This window comes from Cryptomeria japonica, chromosome 9, assembly GCF_030272615.1.
Source record: "Cryptomeria japonica chromosome 9, Sugi_1.0, whole genome shotgun sequence".
In the NCBI taxonomy this organism is placed as follows: domain Eukaryota; kingdom Viridiplantae; phylum Streptophyta; class Pinopsida; order Cupressales; family Cupressaceae; genus Cryptomeria; species Cryptomeria japonica.
Window position 1 is genome coordinate 307,106,673 of NC_081413.1, and position 20,624 is coordinate 307,127,296.

Here is a 20,624-nt window from a genome sequence, read left to right on the forward strand (position 1 = left end):
GCAAGGCTACAAATGTATTGGATGATCTGGCTTTGGATGGTCCCTCATCTTTTGAAGGTACCCCAACATTTCAAGATAAGGCTGGAAGCTCAGCTTTGAAAGCATCCCCTCAATCCCTTTTGCTTGTTTTGCAGGAAGATAAAAGTTTTTTAAGCCATGGGCAGAGGTAGTATTATCAACTGTGCTTCTTTCAAGATAAGGCTGGAAGCTCAGTATTTGAAATCATCCCCTCAACCCCTCTTGCTTGTTTTGCAGGAAGATAAAAGTTATTGAAGCCATGTGCAAAGGTAGTATCATCAACTGTGCTTCTTTCAAAGGAGTCCTCTATTCTTTCTGCCTCTCAAATGAACCAATCAATATCAATGGAGGGAATTTCCATTCAAATGAGATATAAGAGATTCTATATTTGGGTGGCCTTTCCCTATGGGAAGGATAAATAACAGTTACCAATAGAAAATCTATCTCATGCAAGAAAGCGTTCTCTTAAATGATCTTACGATCTCACCAGAAAAAGAGGATGGAGGTAAGAATAAGTTAGTCCTTTGACCAAAGATGTGAACTTTAGTACCTCTTTTGGGCTTATCTTGTAGTATTTGAAGCGTGATGCTCAATCTGCTACATTTATTTGTAGTAGCAACCTTGGTTATTGTTTTGTTATTTTCTCAAAGGGCTCAATCCCAAATAGAACATGCAAAAATCTATCAAAAAAAAAGCTAATTAACACTTTAATAATATACTTTGGTGGGACCTCAAGCCTTATCCAGAGAATCCAATATCATAATCCACAAATGTGTTGTTAACCTAGAAGAACTACATGGCTCCAATTCTACCTTGTGGATATGTAGGTAACCCAAATTAATGGGCCCACGCTGAACAAATTGATTGTATGTGTCCTACCACTACTTAAATCTAAATAAGTGAACGAAATTTGATTATAAACAAATGAATATTATTATGGCTAGACGAACCCATTCAGCTTATATAAACTACCCTTGTTTTATGCAAAAACCTACCGTTCAAAAACTGAGACAAGGCATGAGTTGGTGTAATTGACAAATCAAATCTATAGAACTTTGATGTGAATGATTATCAATCATTACCCTTAACCAGATTTTACTGATACTTGTACTATTTAATAAGCACTGCTAAACATCAGCAAACTATTTGTTGTTGCTGATTGCTGCATCTAATGAATGACTCTCTATGTGTTGGATTGTATGTCATTGAATTACAATGCCAAATTGATTGAATGTTGATAGTACAAATGTTGTACCACATTTTGATTATCATGCCATATGTCAGTTATGGTGTTTTATATGAAATATCTGATTAGATGGCAACATCTTAACTCAAGTTTTGATTGATTTTGCTAGATTGTTGAGCAAATAGTATGTTTTTTTCTTGCTGAACTATGTGTGGCAGTTTTGAAATACATGAATGCAAATTCATGTGTGTAAACTAGACAAAAACTTATTGATGAGAAACATAGAGTAGAAAGTACATGTACTTTGCTTGTTGTGTCTGACTTGCAAAACTCTAGATATGCATATTGTTCCATGTGTTTATCTAAAGTTGAGAACTGTGATAAATTGACTATGGAAACCCTAAAACTATGTCAAGATAAATGTGAAAACAAAATATGGAATATTCTATTTCACATAGTGCTCTATTTTGATCTGGTTACTCAAAATGGAATGACAACATGACCCAATAAACTGATGTCCAAAATTATTAAGAGCATGAAAAGGGTTGTCAACTTTGCAGCAATGGGAACTATCATGTCAATCTATAGATTGATCTTTGCCCATTAATGACCTAAAAATAGACCATGAAAATCAAAAAATTATTGAAGGAATCACCTCTAAAAGATGACCGTTAGCAGAGAAATGTAAATAGACAAACCCACACCTACAAAAATGAACTACTTTAAACCCACAACAGCAAAATAACCCCCATCTGTGCAAATTGGAATATGAAATTGTTGAAAATGTTAGCTACTTCGGATACCTGATTATCGAATTTTAATGTTATCAAATGACAATTAAAATTCATATGTATTATCTTAATTAGATTTGTTATTGGGCTGGACCCAAATGTAACATGGGAAATGTACAATGACAATATAACATTATTTAATTAACAGGCAAGCCGACCTTAGGATAATTGGTGCCAAAAGGTTGATATATAACCACTTAAGATGAAGTCATTTGAACACAATCATTATCAAATGCTATCTGCTCTCCTAGCAGCGATCCTTCCTCATGCGAACTTGTATAAGGCAATTGTGCAAACTCTTCAAGGTTGATTGTGGCGAAGTTGTCAAAGTTCTTCATAAGGTCTCTTGTGCGAATCTGATCTGAACATCTGCTGTTAATGAAGGGCTGCATTCATCACCGATATCTTGAACAGCAATCTGAGATAAGTCATTGCCTTGTAAACTGTCTACATTTGAGATAATACATATCACATTTAAGGCTGGGTTTTTCACCTCCAAGAGGGAGGTTTTCCAGGGTATTGGTGTCTTGTGTCTTGTGTTTTATTGCTGTTATTGTTTATTCACAATCTGATTATAACCTAATTGGTTTAATTTAACATCAGATTTCTTAAAATTAACATGGTATCAGAGCTTTAGGTTCATTCAAATAATCAGATTATTAGTTGCCCTTCACTTTCAGTTTGCTGTTTTAGTTTTGCAAGATGGTTACAGGTCTGAAAGTAGAGGATAGACTTGAAGGTGCCCTCAATTTCACATCATGGAAGGTTCGTATCCTCCTTGCTCTTGAAGAATTAGAGCTGTTACAGTTTGTGGAAGATATGGATCTGACTGAACCTTCGGATCCGGAAGAGCTAAAGCAATTCAAGAAGAATGCTCTCAAAGCAAAGAAGTTCTTTATGGATTCCGTAAAGGGTCATCTTGTTCCAATCATCTCCAAATTGAAGACAACTCGAGAGATGTTTAAACATCTAGAAGGGATATATGAGATCAACAACATCAACCAGACACTTACATTGAGGCAGCAACTTCTTCAAGTCAAAATGAGCAAAGGTGATTCAGTCATGTCCTTCTTCATGAAGATTTCAGAATTGAAGGACCAACTCAGCGCCATTGGAAGCGAGGTTGCGGACAAGGATATTGTCGTGATCGTTTTGAATGGTCTTCTTGACTCTTGGGATCCTTTTATTCAAAGCATAAGTGGAAGAGCTGAATTCCCTTCCTTCAATCGCCTCTGGTCAGATTGCATTCAAGAAGAGTCATGCCTTGCTGCCAGAGAAATGCATAAAGGCTCTCATGGAGGAGATCAACATGTGCTTGCATCTCAACATGTTAGAAGAAAAGGAGATCATTGGAAGAAGAACAACTTCAAAAGAGATAGAGACTTCAGACCTCCTACTTACGATTCAAGGAAGAAGACAAGGGATCTTTCACGTGTCTGTTGCTTCAGATGCAACAAGTTTGGACATTATGCTAAAGAATGTCAAAACCCGCCCATGCAAGGACAGGCCAACCTGAATGAAGTTGCAAACTCAGAAGACAATGGAGACTACCTCTTCATTTCTACCTTGTCTAGCAATGTGCCAACCAATAGCAACACTTGGTTGATCGACAGTGGTGCATCTAGACACATCACGAGATATCGAGAGCATCTCTCAGACTTGATGGAGAAAGAGTCCAACCTTCATGTGGTAATTGGTGATGATGCTCAGTATTCGATAAGAGGTTTTGGTAGCACTTCCTTAAATTTAGAATCTGGCATGTCCTTATATCTTAGTGATATCTTATTTGTACCTGGAATTAAGAGGAATTTTATTTCTATTTCTGCTCTAGAAGATAAAGGTTATCAAATAGCATTTTCTGAGGGTAAAGTGCATGGCCTAAGAAATCTAGTATTAAATTTGCTCGTGTTATTGGAAATAGATATGATAGTTTGTATAAGCTTTCAGCTTATCCCATTCGAGCACTCATTCATGAAGCTCCTGAATCTAGTGAGCTATGGCATAGAAGGCTCGGTCATCTTCACTATCAGGCACTTCCTTCACTTGAAAGGATGGTTAAAGGTATGCCTAAACTTAATCAATCTCATGATGATGCTTGCAAAGGTTCTGCATTAGGTAAGAACACTAAAAGTCCATTTCATAAAAGTGAAAGTAGAGCTAAAGAAAAATTAGCACTTGTTCATTATGATCTCTGTGGACCCATATCTATTCCTTCACCTAGCGGATTTCTATACTATATTACATTTATAGATGATTTTTCTAGAAAGACTTGGATTTACTTTCTAAAATCTAAAGAATCTGATGAAGTGTTAAGTAGGTTTAAAGGATTTAAAGCTCTAGCTGAAAATATGTCTGGTAAAAGGATTAAAGTGTTAAGATCTGACAATGGAGGTGAATACACCTCAAGTAGCTTCAATGACTTTTGTGTAGAAACAAGAATTAAGAGGGAGTTCTTCATTCCCTACAATCCTCAACAAAATGGTGTAGTTGAACGAAAGAATAGAACCATTGTTGAAGCTGCCAAAGCTATGATTCACGATCAGAACCTGCAGACCTTCTTATGGGCTGAAGCATCCAAGACTGTTGTGTACATACAAAATTGATGTCCTCACCGTGTCTTGAAGAACATAACTCCCGAGGAAACTTTCACAGGAGTCAAACCAGATATCAGCCACCTAAGGATCTTTGGAAGTTCTGTCTATGTTCATGTGCCAAAGGAAAAGAGGACTAAGCTAGAGCCTTCCAAGAAGAAGGGTATCCTTGTTGGATATAGTGAATCTTCCAAGGCATTTCGCATCTACATTTCTGGTCAAAGGTACATTGAGGTAATTAGGGATGTCACACCTTTGAAGAAAATATTGCTTTCAAGAAATCTAAAGGTTCTCTTATTGATAATGATAAAGAAGTTGATGATAATCAAGATATAGATATTGATACTAACCCTGAGATTCAGAAGGAGCCTATTGAGCCTCCTAAACCTATTGAGCATGATGATCCTCCTGAGCTTCTAGTTCCAACTGATTGGACCTAAAGATATTGCAGTTAGCAAGAAAAAACCACTTTGGGTTAGAAGCACAATTCAAGATGCAAAAAAGTTTACAGCTCCTAGTGGCACTTTTAGAGAAAGTAATAGACCTTAGAAGCTCCCTAACTATGTTGCAATGATGTGCAACATCATTGAGGCTGAACCATCCAGCATAGAAGAAGCTATGAACCAGCAAGCATGGAAGTTAGCTATGGACAAAGAGTATCAACCATCATCAAGAATGATGTATGGGATGTTGTGCCTAGACCTAAAGGTAAGTCTGTTGTTTCTTCCAAATGGTTGTTTAAAATTAAACATGCTGCTGATGGTAGTATAGAGAAATATAAAGCTAGATTTGTAGCTCGTGGTTTTTCTCAAAAGGAAGGCATGGATTATGAAAAAACATTTGCTCTTGTTGCTAGATATACTTCAATTAGAACTATTATAGCTATTGTTGCAGCCAAAAGTTGGAAATTACATCAAATGGATGTAAAGACTGCCTTCCTTAATGATGTTATTGAGGAAGAAGTCTATATTGAACAACCTGAAGGTTATGAGATTCGTAATAGAGAGACTCATGCGTGCAGATTGAAGAAAGCTCTCTACGGTCTCAAGCAAGCCCCTAGAGCTTGGTATGAAAGAATTGATAAGTACTTAGTCGGTTTAGGATTTTATAAGAATGATGTTGACCCTAAAATTTACTTTAAAGTATTTAATGGTGAAATGCTAATTCTGGTTCTATATGTTGATGATTTATTTATAACTGGTGAAGATAGTCTCATCATTAAGTGTAAGAAAGAATTAGCTACTAAATTTGAAATGATGCATTACTTTCTAGGGTTAGAAGTGTGGCAAAGACCTAATGAAATTATTCTAAGTCAAGGTAAATATACTATTGATATATTGAAAAGATTTGGTATGATAGATTGTAAACCTATATCTACTCCTATGGAAACTAACTTGAAGAAGTTGAGTATTTCTGCAACTAACTCTGATTTTGCAGATCCTTCAGAGTACAGGCAGTTGATTGGATCCTTCATGTATCTAGTCAACACTAGACCAGATGTTTGCTATGCAATGAGTGCACTTAGCCAATTCATGAACCAGCAAAAGCATGTTCACTTGGTGGCAGCCAAGCACATCCTGAGATACTTGCGTGGAACAATTGGCTATCTGAAGTATCCAATCAACACAGCAATCAATTTGGAAGGCTACTCTGATTCTGATTGGGCTGGAAGTGTTACTGACAGGAAAAGCACTTCAGGAATCTGTTTCAGCTTGGGTTCCGCTATGATCTCTTGGGCCAGTAGGAAACAGTCCTCAGTTGCATTAAGTACTACAGAAGCTGAATACATTGCTTCAAGTGTGGCAACTAGAGAAGCAGTTTGGCTTCACAAACTTCTTGCTGGGTTGTTTGGACAACCTTGGGAATCCACTGTTATTTATTGTGATAATCAGAGTTGTATTAAAATGTCTAATAATCTCGTGTTTCATGACAGGTCAAAACATGTGGAAACTCATTAAACTCATTATCACTATATTCGTGATATGGCACAAAGAGGTGCCATCTAGTTGAAATATATCAGCACTGATGAATAGGTTTCTGATGTTCTCACCAAGCCTCTAGCTTGGGTGAAGTTTGAGTACTTCAGAGAGAAGCTCGGAATGGTGGAGAACACAGCATTGATTGAGAGGGAGTCTCAATCTTAGTGATACAATTCAGTCTGCATCTTCCACCCTTTGCGGGCAATGCAAGGTGACAGCGTGACCTCTTCCACCCTCTTCGGGCAATGCAAGGTGGATCCATCCTCTACGGGCAATGCAAGATGGACATCATGAAATGAGTTCATGATATTTATGTGTTTTTATTGCAGGTATACTCTATAGAGCTTATACATTCATCCTTGCGGGCAATGCAAGATGAAAGTCATGAATAGATCATGACATATGGTAGATATCCTCCCTAGCTAAGAGGGAGTGTTGAAAATGTTAGCTACTTTGGATACCTGATTATCGAATTTTAATGTTGTCAAATGACAATAAAAATTCATATGTATTATCTTAATTAGATTTGTTATTGGGCTGGACCCAAATGTAACGTGGGAAGCAATTAAATATATCATTGGGCTGAACCCAAATGTAACGTGGAAAGGCAATTCAATGACTATTGGGCTGGACCCAAATGTCTAACGTGGGAAATGTACAATGACAATATAACATTATTTAATTAACATGCAAGCCGACCTTAGGATAATTGGCGCCAAAAGGTTGATATATAACCACTTCAAGATGAAGTCATTTGAACACAATCATTATCAAATGCTATCTGCTCTCCGAGCAGAGATCCTTCCTCATGCGAACTTGTATAAGGCGATTGTGCAAACTCTTCAAGGTTGATTGTGGCAAAGTTGTCAAAGTTCTTCATAAGGTCTCTTGTACAAATCTGATCTGAACATCTGCTGCTCCTCCTAATCATCTGCTGTTAATGAAGGGCTGCATTCATCACCGACATCTTGAACAGCAATCTAAGATAAGTCACATTGCCTTGTAAACTGTCTACATTTGAGATAATACATATCACATTTAAGGCTGGGTTTTTCACCTCCAAGAGGGTATAGAGGTGGAAAGCACATTTTGAATTAAAAAGGAGGAAGAATGAAGCTGTAAATGTTGAAAGTGGAGTTTCCAAATTGTAATTGTGCTACAAGCATAGGCTTGACAATTGTATATGGAGCTACTGGAGCAAGGGGTAGATTGTGTCCATGACTTTTAGCATACTCATTGTACTTGCAAATCTTTTCATAAATTACCAAAGAAGTGCAGTTGCAGCTAATAAAGTTGGAGTTTCCCTCATTGAAGGATCCTTTTAGGGCCCAAGATGGATGCCGCACAATTATATATAGAGGTAGAAAGCATTTTTGAATTACACGGGAGAAAGAATGAAGCTGTAGATATTGAAAGTAGAATTTCCAAATTGTAACTATGCCAGAAGCATAGGCTTGACAACTGTGAATGCGGCTAGTGAAGCAAGGGGTGGAGTGCATCCATAACTTTAAAAATACTCATTATACTTGCTAATCTTACAATATATTACAGTGGAAATGCAGTTGCCACTACTAAAGCTGGTTTTTCCCTCATTAATGGATCCTTTTAGGGGCCAATGGGCATGCTCCAGAATTAAATAGTGGTGGAAAGCACAATTTGAATAAATGGGGAGGAAGAATGAAGTTTTTGATATTGAAAGTAGAATTTCCAACATTTAATTATGCTAGAAGCATAGGCTTGAAAATTGTGTATACAATCAGTGGAGCAAGGGGCATATTGTATCCATAACTTTTAGCATGTTCATTGTACTTGCTAATCTGTCAATATACTATGGCAGAAGAGTGGTTCTGACTAGTAAAGCTGATTTTTTTCCCTCGTTGAGGGTTTATAGGGTAAAAAGCTAGTGTTCACTTTATTTCATGGTCTTTCTTTCCTCTTTTAAAATTTTTCATTTGATAGAACAAATAGAATAGTAACTAATAAATTAATGATTCATGATTCTACTTTAATTTGATAATTACAAATCAATCCATATTAAAGCAGTTGTGAATTCAGCGGATTTGTAGGGGCTGTACAACAACATAACCACATTGTAGCATGTTTTCTTTCATGCCAATATTTTCGTTGTAACATGTAATTTGCAAGTAGGGAGGAACTTTCCTAATATTGTTCCTAATTCATTGCAGCTATTGTAGCATGCCTTAAGCATCACAAGGGATCGCAGCAATTGGAGCTGCTGCAAAGTAAAAGCATTACACACAGAGATCTCATAAACGAGGGAAAGGGGAAAGACAAATATTTCTCTGTCCTAAGCATAAGCTTTTGTGGTACTAAAAGCTCCATTAAATAAGGAGCTGTGATCTAAAATGGATCATACAAATCAAAAAATAATCAAAGGAATCACTTTCAAAAAAAAGCAGCAGTAGAAAACTGTGCAGGGGCAAACCTGTATCTGTGAGACAAATCTGCATCTACAGAAATGACCCAGGTCAAACCCATGCCTGCAGAGATTTCTGTATCCCGGGCATAAGCTTTTGTGGGACTTAAAGCTCCTCTAATAAAAGAGAAGTAATCCAAAATGGATCATGAAAATCAGAAAATAATCGTAGCAATTAGTTTGAAAAAAAAAGCACAGCAACAGAAAACTGTGCACGGAAAAACATGCACCTGAGACAAATCTGCACCTCAGAGAATGACACATGTCAAACCTGTACCTGCAGAAATGATCCCTGACTGAAAATTGGAACAAGAAACAACAAGGTGACCTTTCCACTTCCACTTCTGAGAGGATTCTTCTAAGATCCAAGGGGGACGCTCCAGCATTACATGGAGAGATGGAAAGCATGTTTTGAATTAATCGAGAGGAAGAATGAAGTTGGCAACATTATAAGTAGAATTTCCAAATTTCAATTGTGCTTCAAAGAAAAGGTTTGACAATTGTGTATGCAGCTACTAGAGCAATGGGTAGATTGCAATCCACAGACTTAGCATATTATTATATGGAACAAGGGGCAAATGGCATCCATATCTTTTAGCATATTCATGATATTTGTTAGTCTTCTAATAGATTATGGTAGGAGTGCAGTTGCCATTTCCAAAGGTGGTTTTTCCCTCATAGAGGATTCCAAGGTAAAAATCTGGTGTTCACTTTATTTTTAAATAGTCTTTTGTTCCTCTTTTAAAAGTTGTCATTTGATAAAACAAGTAGAACAGTAAAAAATAAATTTCTGATTTGTTATTCTACTTTAATTTGAGAATTTACAGATCAATTTAAAGCTGCAGTTCGGCATCAAATGTACTAAGTATCTAGCCAGAGCATTATATTATGTGCAGGTTCACGACTAGTGAGTGTATGCTTGAGGACTTCATGCACACCATCCTTGTGGGTTTTATGTAGATCTTTATTGTGAACTTGGCAAACAATAGTCGGTGGTTTTGTGGCCTTGGAGGTGCACATTGAACAGAGTACATGAGATGCATGACTATCGCCTTTGAGTTTACCATTTGACTGAAAATATATAGTTTTCGAGTAAGTGAGGTCACATAGTATGGGATGCATATACCATCCACTTAAAAGGTACTACATATTTCAGATATTTGCTTTGTGCCTGATATATCTTGTTATTTGTTATTGTAATTGATGATTTCTAGATGAATATAGAACATTGTTTGTTGATACTTGTGATGTGTATATAATTATATGGACTACTCTTCTGGAAAACACTTTTAAGAAAAATGAAGGATTGTTTGATTTAGCTATGAATTCTGAATGTGATTATTGTGACCATCATGATGGCAGTGATGTTTATCAGTTTGTGTTGTTAAATTATGATTGTGGACAAATTAATAATCTATTGGTTTGGATCTTTATACAAATGAAGCCCCAGCTCTATGCATCCCTTCATGAATCACCAAGATCCAACCAAACATTATATGAGGTTTCACCCATCTGCTCATATAACCTGTCGTTCATATTCCTATGCCCTAGTCATCGGGAACCGCTGAAGATAGCCTGTCCAGGATCAGCCCATTGGAGGTTCAGCTGCATTGGTGTCACATAAAATGTGTAATACATTACTGCACAGTGTGCAGCCTATCATCCTTTTGGCGAACCCCATGATCAGAAACTAATGCAGCTATATTACATTAAAAGAAAAAATAACAATAAGTACTGAACTGAAAGAATGAAAAAGAGCAAAGGAAACTATGATTACAAAGAATATTGTCATCTTTGAATGCTGGCACCAAGATAGGTGGAAGCATTTGCAAGTAAGCAGAGCACATGAATCTAACTGAAAGCCAAAACAAAAAAGAAAATCCATGGTTCCAATCTGTTAATCAGTTTCAATCTGGCCAAATTAATATTATTGAAAATTACTTAATCAATCAAATTGAAACAGTGGAAAGTGAAGAAAATTTGATGTATACATTTAAGAACCACAAACTTTAACACACTACAGCCAACACCCATTAAAGTGAACTTTTGAATTTCTCCTTCTCTACACTTGCCTGGCAGATTAGACTTCAAAAAAGGTTTATGTCGATTTTGAAGATAGAGTATTCTTAATTCTTGTGATTTGTAATGTTATGAACCAGGGTGTTACTATCTGCAGAAGCTCCACATGAAACACTGCCCGTCTCTTTTTCAACTTTATGGATAAACATTAGAGTTACAAACATAAAATTAGCTTTACAGAAATTGCATATATGGTGGTGATTCTTCCAAATATTGTTAACTTAAAGCTTGCAACACTTTAATAAGCTAATTTTTGGAATGTGAAATGTAATTTATGAATGCTAAAGTAAAAGTATAAACTGCAAAACTGGGGCAATAGTTCCTATAGTTATAAGCTGAAAGTTATGTGGCAGGAAACTATGAACCAACGGCAGAAACATGACTGCTTCAAAAGTTCCCATCAGGCGATACTTAAATCCTGGTAGGATCATAAGCTCACAGAATTATCTTGTATTTTTATGTTCCTTAATTTTGTAAACCGAATATATTGTTCATATTGTCTTTTGGATTCTGTAAACTTGTCCAATGGTAATGAGCATGAGTTGAACTGAGATTAAATTTTAGGTGACTGACCTATCAGCTCCTTTGCATAGTATAAAGATCTGCCCATCTTCGTCCCGCACAATAACAGACATACGCTTCCTTGTGCTGTTGAACTCCAAAAGATTGAGCAATCTGTACTCCCTGTAAAATATTGCATGCATCTAGTATATATTCTTTAGTCATAAAAAAAATATATGTTACAGCAATATGAATTTACAAGAAGCTTATTGCGTTCTCACCTCTCGATCTTTTGTCCAGATGATGCATCCCGCTCCTTGATTATTACACTTGTTTGTGTTCGTCTGGAAAACTCAAACCCAAACTCCCTTGCCGCTACAACAAAAGCCCCCTCATCGGGTGATTCTGCTTCATAACTTATCATACCTGTCTCTTCATCTTGATCTGGAACAACAGTATGGCAAATTGCTAATATACGGAAAAAAATTAATATCATATCCTTGTTAGGTTCCTTCACCCAGTTTCCATTCATGAGTCGGTCATCCTTAAAATTGAATCCCTTGATAGAAGGATTTGCGGTCATCTGAGTCCATTGTCGCCCATCAATCTGCAGTTCAATCTCTGGTTCTGCTGAGCTTGATCTCTGAATATTGTTCCCTGATGGACCCAAGTCTTGTCCATTAAGACTTGGGATACCCAGAACAGACAGGTGGCCCTTGAGATCCATTGCCATCCGTTTTGCTGCAGCAATCTCCACTTCACTTGAGACAACACCATATGAAATACCAGCTATCGAACACTTGATAAAATCCATCTGATTGCATGTAAGGGTTCCTGTTTTATCTGAGAGAATCGTATCCACCTGTCCTAGCTCCTCATTCAAGTTAGAAGTCCGAGCTTGAGCAGGGGTGCTTGTTTCTTCATCATACATCTGGATGTCTTGATTTATAAAGAGAGCTTGCAGAACCTTGACAACCTCGATTGAAACATAGAGCGAAATAGGTATCAAGTAGCCATAGAGGATCAACGCGGTGACCAAATGGAAAACACCTGAAGCGCCAGCATTATCTGGATCATAATATTTCGTAGTATTCTCTGGTTGCAGATACCACCAATCAGGCATACTGAATTTTATCCTAAGGGCAAAACCAATAGAACTAATTAAAGAAATGAGGAGTAGAAATGAAAAGAGAAGGTAAATAATATTGTCCATTTTCTTCTCAATGGTGCTCCTCTTGGAAGGAGACTCGGTTCTGTTCTGCATCACTTTACTATCATGGCCAGTAAAGATTACGACACCATATACATACTGAGTATTCCGGAGTTTTGAATCTCGGAGAAGCACCTGATCGGTGCCAAGAGCATAAACCTGTCCTTCGAACTCAAAATTTCCAACAAAACTGTAGAGATTGGGATTAGGATCCTCACACTTGACCGAAGCAGCGAAGTTACTGAACTCGTGATCATCATCCAAGACGAGGGTTGCTTCCAAGCATCTCTTGACCTTCAAATTTGTTTCACCGTCAAGGTTCATAGTTTCCACGTAGCAGATACCATCTTCATAACTAGAGGACAGTAAAAGCAAATCGGCAGGAAAAAAGTTGTCTTTCTCTACCTTAACCACGTCGCCAACACGAATCTTCTGCCAGGACTTGGTTGCAAAAACACCATTTCCTTTATGCGCAGTGAGCTTGCGCGAATTGACCTTCATGTCCTGGATGAAGCGCTTCCAGTCCTCCACGGCCTCCTTGGCCATGCTGGCTCCCACCACAAACACCAAGGGGGCAACCACGCTCACTGCACTGAAGGGCGACACCGGGGTCGCAGACAAAATGGCCGCCAGCAGGAAATAAAGATTGGCAACCCTCCTGAACTGCTCAAACAGAGCCTTGGGCACAAATGTCAGGACATTGTATTTGGTGGTACTCACATAATTGGAAGGATACTTCAAAGGTTTTTTGCTGTGCATCTCGGGCTCATTGCACTTAACCACACGGGAATACCCAGGTCCTTCAAGTGGATGGGGTTGCCCTAACTCTGCATCTTCCACGCCCGGTCTTATGCAACTGAAAGAATAAAGCTTACTCCATCGCACCCTCGATTTCTTTCTCGCGCCCCGCGCCATTAAAACCCTTCACGATCAGATCCACTGCATACAAATCACAAATTCAATAAATCCTACTTGGAATCAGCTGATAAAACCGATCCCTATCATAGATCCTTCCCCTTTCAATCTCCCCCGACAATCTCTGCCTGCGTGTTGTTTCCGCATTCTATTCCTGTTGATTTTTCAAAGGTGTTTCAGTCGCATGCCATTGGAAAGCGCGTGAGATGAACGCGGCCGCATCTATGCATTCCAATAACTATTGTTTACCTCTCCTTCCGAGCTCAAGTAATTTGTTTATGAGGTCTGTAATTTTTCGAGTAATTGTTTAGGCAGCCTGTCGTGAAGAATCGAAGCGCCATTGTCTTGTTCAAATTCCGAAAGATTTTGCGTTGGAAAGGGAGAATTTTTGGTAACCCGCCCAATTCGGTAGATTCCCCAAACAAATCGGGGTGCATTTTGAAATCTAAGTAGCATTGCCCAACGGTGACCAATCCTCTGATGACAAATAAATGCCATGTAGATCGGAAAGGAGTGTAAATGTACTGCTTAAGTCACTTGCATCCCACTCTGCCGTGTTGTATTTGATGTTATGGATTCGATTGATTAGGATATGTGTATTTTTGTGAAAGTTTGATAAAGTTGACAAATAATAATCAACTTTTAGATTGTATTTGCTACTATTAGTTTATATGGATAGAGATATTTATGCTATCTTGGTATGCAATTTTTATGAGATATTTTTCTATTCAATCCAAATGTAAGAGCAATGATAATAGTTTATATTTAGTTTGTATTTAAAATGAGATATTTATATATTTTATTGTTGGTGGTTGTAATTTGTTGTGATTATGTATAGATCATATTTTATTTTCATTTTAATAGATGCAAAAACTTATTTTATCTTAGATTTTTTATATTGTTGTCATTTTGAATTAAAAGTTGTTTACAAAATATGATTTGTATTCTATAAAATAAATGGCCCAAATCATGCATAGCATTTCAATAGGTAAAGGAAAATCAAATCATATAGAAAATCATATCTTTTATTTACTAGCACTTGCACTAGAATAGGGTGCAAGGGTTACACTAATAGAAAATACGTTTAAACTAGTATATTAAGGAGACATGTTATTTTTTGTTTATTTGATTAGACAAACTTATCACAACATTTTAAAGTGATCCTCAATATTTATTTTTCCTAGTGTGAGACAACCTTCCTAAAATGCATGTCATCATTTAATGTATAAGAATAAAATTATTTTAGAATGAAATAAAACTCATTGAGACTGTGGTGAATGACTTACCTCGAGATTTTGCACAAATTGTGCCTTGCTATCAACAATGCCAATGAGAGAATGACAAAGTTTGCAAGAAAATTAAGAAACCCTATTGCAATAGAATTTTTCAAAAATGGGAGGTACCAAAATCAATCATTGTACAAGTGTTGCTTCAATCTATTCATAGTAAACTAAAAGAGCATCCGAGGACATTATTTAAACTCCCTGATATTTGTTTTTCCTAGCATGAGAAAACCTTCATAAGATGCATGCCTTCATTTAATGGCTAACAATAGAATTATTTTACAATGAAATAAAACATAGTGAAATAAATGACCTAGCCAGATACAAAATTAAAAAAAAACTCATTGAGACCATGGCAATTGACTTTCCTCAAGATTTCACAAAAAATAGTGGAGGCTCTCATCGCATTTCATAAAGATCACGTTGCTATAATGTAGGGCAGTTGTTTATTAGATTCAAAAAATTTAAATTCAAAATTATTAATATGCAAATAGTCTACTAAGCTATAAGTTTAAAACCCTAAAGCTAAAAAAAAGAACAATTTGCATCCACAATATATTTTAAGAAAAATCATATGTACCCCATTCTTTTCTAAACCAACATTCTTTTACATTCTCTCCATGAATGAACACTGTTTACTCTCACTGACAACATGGGCTTTGTTAAGTTGTTTGAATTCTAAGCATCTCATGGTTCCATAATGATGAGAACACATAATGAAATTTTGTATACTTGACCTTTGTCCTCACACCAAAATCGAAACACAATCATTCAATTACACAATACTATACAAAACAATGTGCTTGCAATGCATGCTTGAGGCTTTGCATCACTCAATGAAGAAGTACATGTTCAAGGATCATGATAATGTTTTTTATCACAATTATATTGTATGCTACAACAATGTTTGTTTTTCAACCCTGTCATACTAATAAAAATGAATTGTTGTGTAGTATCAAGAACAAAGAACTCTTCAAAGATGTAGGTAATGGTAGACACGTGATTTCACAGAGCCTCATGAACCACTCACTCAATTATATACTAAGACTCTCATAAGCCATTGCATGGCCTTGACAACAAATACAAATAATTGAAAAACTCTCCCATGTAGTAGACCACCAATATGACCTCCATGTTGCAAAAAACCATAATAGTTTCTATGGTGCTAACAAACATATTAATGCAAACTATCATAGTGAGCAAATCATTGTCAATGGTTAAGAAGGATGCTATAGATGTTTAAAAAGTGCATCAAATAGTACACCTAAATGAAAAGTATAGGGATTGACTTGGTGAAACAAAGTGCTTTAATGATAGAATCAATATGCATAAAGCACTTTACCACGTCCAATTCCTTTAGCAACATTCTATCATCCAAACTTAAAGACTGGTGGTTACACGACACTTGGGATGGATAATCAATTCTTGTTGGAATGGTAGTTTTTATGCTACAGTTAATGTTATTGTAAGCATTATACCTAGTCAATATGATAGGAAGAATAAAATGATTTGTATAATCAATAGTTTAATGAATATAAATGATTGTTAAAGAGTGAATGCACAGTTTGTGTTGTTTATCGATTAGTAGGCAAGTTTTAATCTACATAGTTGTCACCTATTCAAATACTATAGTCTTGAAATTAATTAAATAATCTGCACAGTTACATCATTCTCTAGCCTCAATTGTGAATGGAAGCTAATTCTAGGAGATTTCCTCATAATGATCAAAGATATTGAAAATATTAAATGACCAACAACATTCTTGGTGTAAATTACTAAAGATATTAAATGACCAAATAATCTATATCTCCTAAATTTTAAAGTGTGAAGCCAAGCTTGTGAATAATGATTCACATTTTAATTTATAATATTTTTTTGAGTTCTTATTTTACATTTCTTAAAATCAACAAATTACTATGAAACATGGATTTTAGCAAGTAATCAATCCTAGTAGATAATTTGTCTTTTATTTGCATGACACCCTACTACAAAGCAATGGAAACGAAAAATCTATTTCTAGTTTCCTTGAAACTTTACATTTTTATTTTATTTTTTTATTTATTTTTTTTAAGAATAAAAGGGTAAAAACTTTATTGAAAATCAAACACAAGAATTACAAAGAGAACCAGAGCCCCGAGGCCCCAAAAAACAACCACCAACCCAGCCTCAGATCAATCAACTTCAAAACCATCCATGTCCTCAGTGAAAATCTTCTGCAAGTCCTTACAGTAATCCCCGGAGAGATGCTCCCAACCTTCAACTTTTCAGTCACTATCATGTTCCGAGGCCCACTTGGCCAAACAGTTAGCTTCTCTATTCCATTCTCGAGGGATGTGGATGAAAGACACCTACTCCATTAAAGAGCTATTTTGGAGAATCTGTTGGACAATCCCTGCCAACTGCCACTGAATCCCACTCACCTTCTGCTCAGTCAACAAGTTAACAACAATTTGTGAATCCAATTCACAAATCACCTTCCTTCATCCCAACACCCAAGCCCGCTCTAGTGCATAGAGAATCACAAATCCCTCCATAAAATTATTAGACTGCCACCCTTTATGCACCGAAAAGAGGAAAACTACCTCCCCCCTGTTATTCCTGCCAACACCACCTACTCCAGCAAGGCCTGGGTTACCCCTAGATGAGCCATTAGTGTTAATCTTGATAAACTCATCCTGAGGGGGTAACCACCTTCCCACCCTTTGCACCTTCTTCATAGCCCGTCTACCTATCTTGACACAAGCAGAAGCAGGAGACAACTCCTGCAAGCCAAGCCTACTCACAATATCTGCCTCATCTCTACCCAGCAGAAAGTTCACCTCACATTTAGCTTCCATTGTCTCCCGGACCATAGCAATGATCTTATTCCAAACTTGTTGAACAAACAATTTGACCTCGCGAAAGATCCTCTTGTTCCTTTCGAGCCAGATCTATCACAGAATGAAGATGGGCCCAATATACCAAACAGTCTGGAGGAAGGAGGACAGGATAGGAGGTCTGCCCAAACTACTCTAGAACTCCACCAGAGAATCTGCATGGACACAAGGATGCTTCCACACCCCCCACCAATAGTGTCAAATAAGCATAGAGAAGGGGCATCTGAAGAACAGGTGTGAGGAATCTTCCTCCCTGTTACCACACAAAACATAGATAGAAGGCCCCAAGAATCCCCACTTGCAAATATTATCCCAAGTTAGACATCTATTCAAAGCCAAAGTCTAAGCAAAGCAGTTACACTTCGGCCAAGAAACATTATTCCATACCTATTTCCACCAGTTCACTTCTCTTCCCTCAAGTCTACGGTTCAACAATTCCCGGTATCCACTAGCCACAGAAAAAATGCCCTTAGGATTTGGAGACCAAGCAAGCCCATCCCTACCCTTGAGGGAGCTACAGTGTCTACTCACCAAAATGCCATGCAACTCAACACACTCTTCATCCATCCCAACAACTAGCCACTCATTAGGAGCCTTTCATTGCTCCAAATCCAGCCGACCACACCTATAAATAGCCTTAAAGTCACTCACCCTTGACCATCCCGCTTCCAAAAACCTCTGACACAGGTTCCCAAGGTTAGGAAATTGTTCAAGGATGGGAGGGTATCCATTCCAAGAGTCATTCCAGAAAAGGACCTCTTCCCCCCTTCTACAAATCCAAAAAAGTTATGCCTTAATGAGAGAAGCCCCCCTCTTGAGAGTATACCAGATTGATGAGCCCTTTCCCTCAAGCGGATATCTAGGGATTTCCTCCATCAGGATCCTCTGCATATATTTGTTGGCCAAAATCCTAGCCCAGCCTCGATACTGCTCAACACACCACCTCCAGTACAATTTAGCTGCAAGAGCTTCCCCAAAAAGAATAGACTGCCTTAAACCAAGCCCCCCTGACTGCTTCGGGCTACACACTAGGTCCCAATTGACAAGACTCCATTTGGAAAAGGAGAGATTACCTACCCATAACAATTGCCTAGCCAGAGAATCCAAACCCTTCAAGAACCACTTAGGAGCCGCATGAAGCATACATCGATAGATCGGAAGAGCCTGAACCACCGACTGAATCAGTTGAACCCTCCCAGCAAAGGATAGCCATCTATGAGTCCAGTGATCAACCTTCATGCACAATTTATCCAAGATCCCCTGCCACGACTCCCTAGGAGGGTTGCCAGGAGAAATAGGAACACCCAAATAAATCAGGGGCAAGGAGCCAACTTGGAATCTCAAGATAAGAGCAATCCTCCTTTGAATAGTTTCAAGAGTGTTGAAAAAGAGGATAGAAGATTTATCCTCATTGATCAACTGGCCTAAGGCCGCAAGATAAACATCCAGGACCTTACGCAGATTAGTAGCTTCTTTGATCCGAGCTAGCCCCATAAGGGTTGTGTCATCCACAAACTGCAAATGAGACTGCGGCTGCAAGTCATTACCCCACCTCCAACCCTGAATAAAACCCAGGCCCACATTATGCTTAATCAGCCTCCCTAGACCCTCAGCAAGAAGAATGAATAAGGGGAGAGGGGGTCCCCCTGGCGGAGACCCCTAGAAGCACCAAACAACTCAATATGGTCTCCATTGATAAGCACAGAGAAAGAAGTGGACGTAACACAACTCATAACCCACTGGATCCACTCATCAGCAAAACCAAAAGCCTTGAGGATCTTCTGAAGGAAGGACCACCAAACTCTATCGTACGCCTTAGCCATATCCAACTTGATAAACATAGCTTTTTCCTTGGCAGTTGTCATAGAATGAATGGTCTCCATAGCAATGACCACACCATCCATAATTTGGTGCCCTTCCACAAACCCACTCTGCTCCTTAGAAATAACATTCCCCAGACACTTCTTCAATCTATCCGCTATCAGCTTAAAGATGATCTTATAAATCACATTGCAGAGAGAGATAGGGCGGAACTGGCCTAACTAGTCGACCCCATCACACTTGGGGATGAGAGCAACGAAAGCCACATTCAACGCCAGAAGCATCTGCTTATTCCTCTAGGATTCCTGGACTACTTCCAATAAATCTAGCTTGATAATATCCCAGAACTCTTGAAAGAATTCAACTGGGAACCCATCCGGTCCAGGAGCTTTTCCTTTCCTCATGTGAAAGACAATCCTTTCAAGTTCTTCCAACAAAATAGGACACAAAAGCTGCTCATTCATCTCCCTCGTGACAAGAGAAGGAATGCAAGCCAAAACCAAATTCTCCTCCACCATTTCCCCCTGAGAGTCCTCCCTAAAGAGGGACTGGAAAAACTGAAGCGACTCCCTAGATATCTCCTGCAAGGATAAGCACTGCTCACCTCTATCATTAACCAAAACAAGGATGGAATTTCTATGTCTCCTTGCTTTCACTGAGTTGAAGAAGAAAGCAGTGTTCTTGTCCCCTTCCTTCAACCAATAAATACGAGCTCTCTGCTTCCAGTATATTTCTTCCCTAAGCTCCCATTCCTCTACCACCTTGACAGCCCTGTCTTCCTCTTTAAGCAAGGCCTCCGACAAACCAGGCTCTCTGATTTCACTGGTGATCCCATTCAACATAATTTGAGAAGCTTTCTTCTCATGAAAAATGTTTCAGAAACCTTGTCGGTTCCATTGTTTAAGCTGAAACTTAACAAATTGCAGCTGCTCGGCAA

The 20,624-nt window shown here is 37.9% G+C and overlaps 1 protein-coding gene across 1 annotated transcript in view; it reads right to left on the reverse strand.

Annotated features, from left to right (window-relative positions):
- The window catches only part of LOC131079598 (probable phospholipid-transporting ATPase 4), a 77,008-nt gene extending 62,797 nt beyond the window's left edge, over window positions 1-14,211 (reverse strand). Inside the window, exons 1-2 of the mRNA XM_058017597.2 lie at window positions 11,864-14,211; window positions 11,655-11,765 (exon numbers count right to left, since the gene is read on the reverse strand). Coding sequence (XP_057873580.2) covers window positions 11,655-11,765; window positions 11,864-13,707 — 1,955 coding nt within the window. The 5' untranslated portion in view covers window positions 13,708-14,211. The remainder of the gene's footprint in view (window positions 1-11,654; window positions 11,766-11,863) is intronic.
- Between the last annotated feature and the right edge of the window lie 6,413 nt (window positions 14,212-20,624).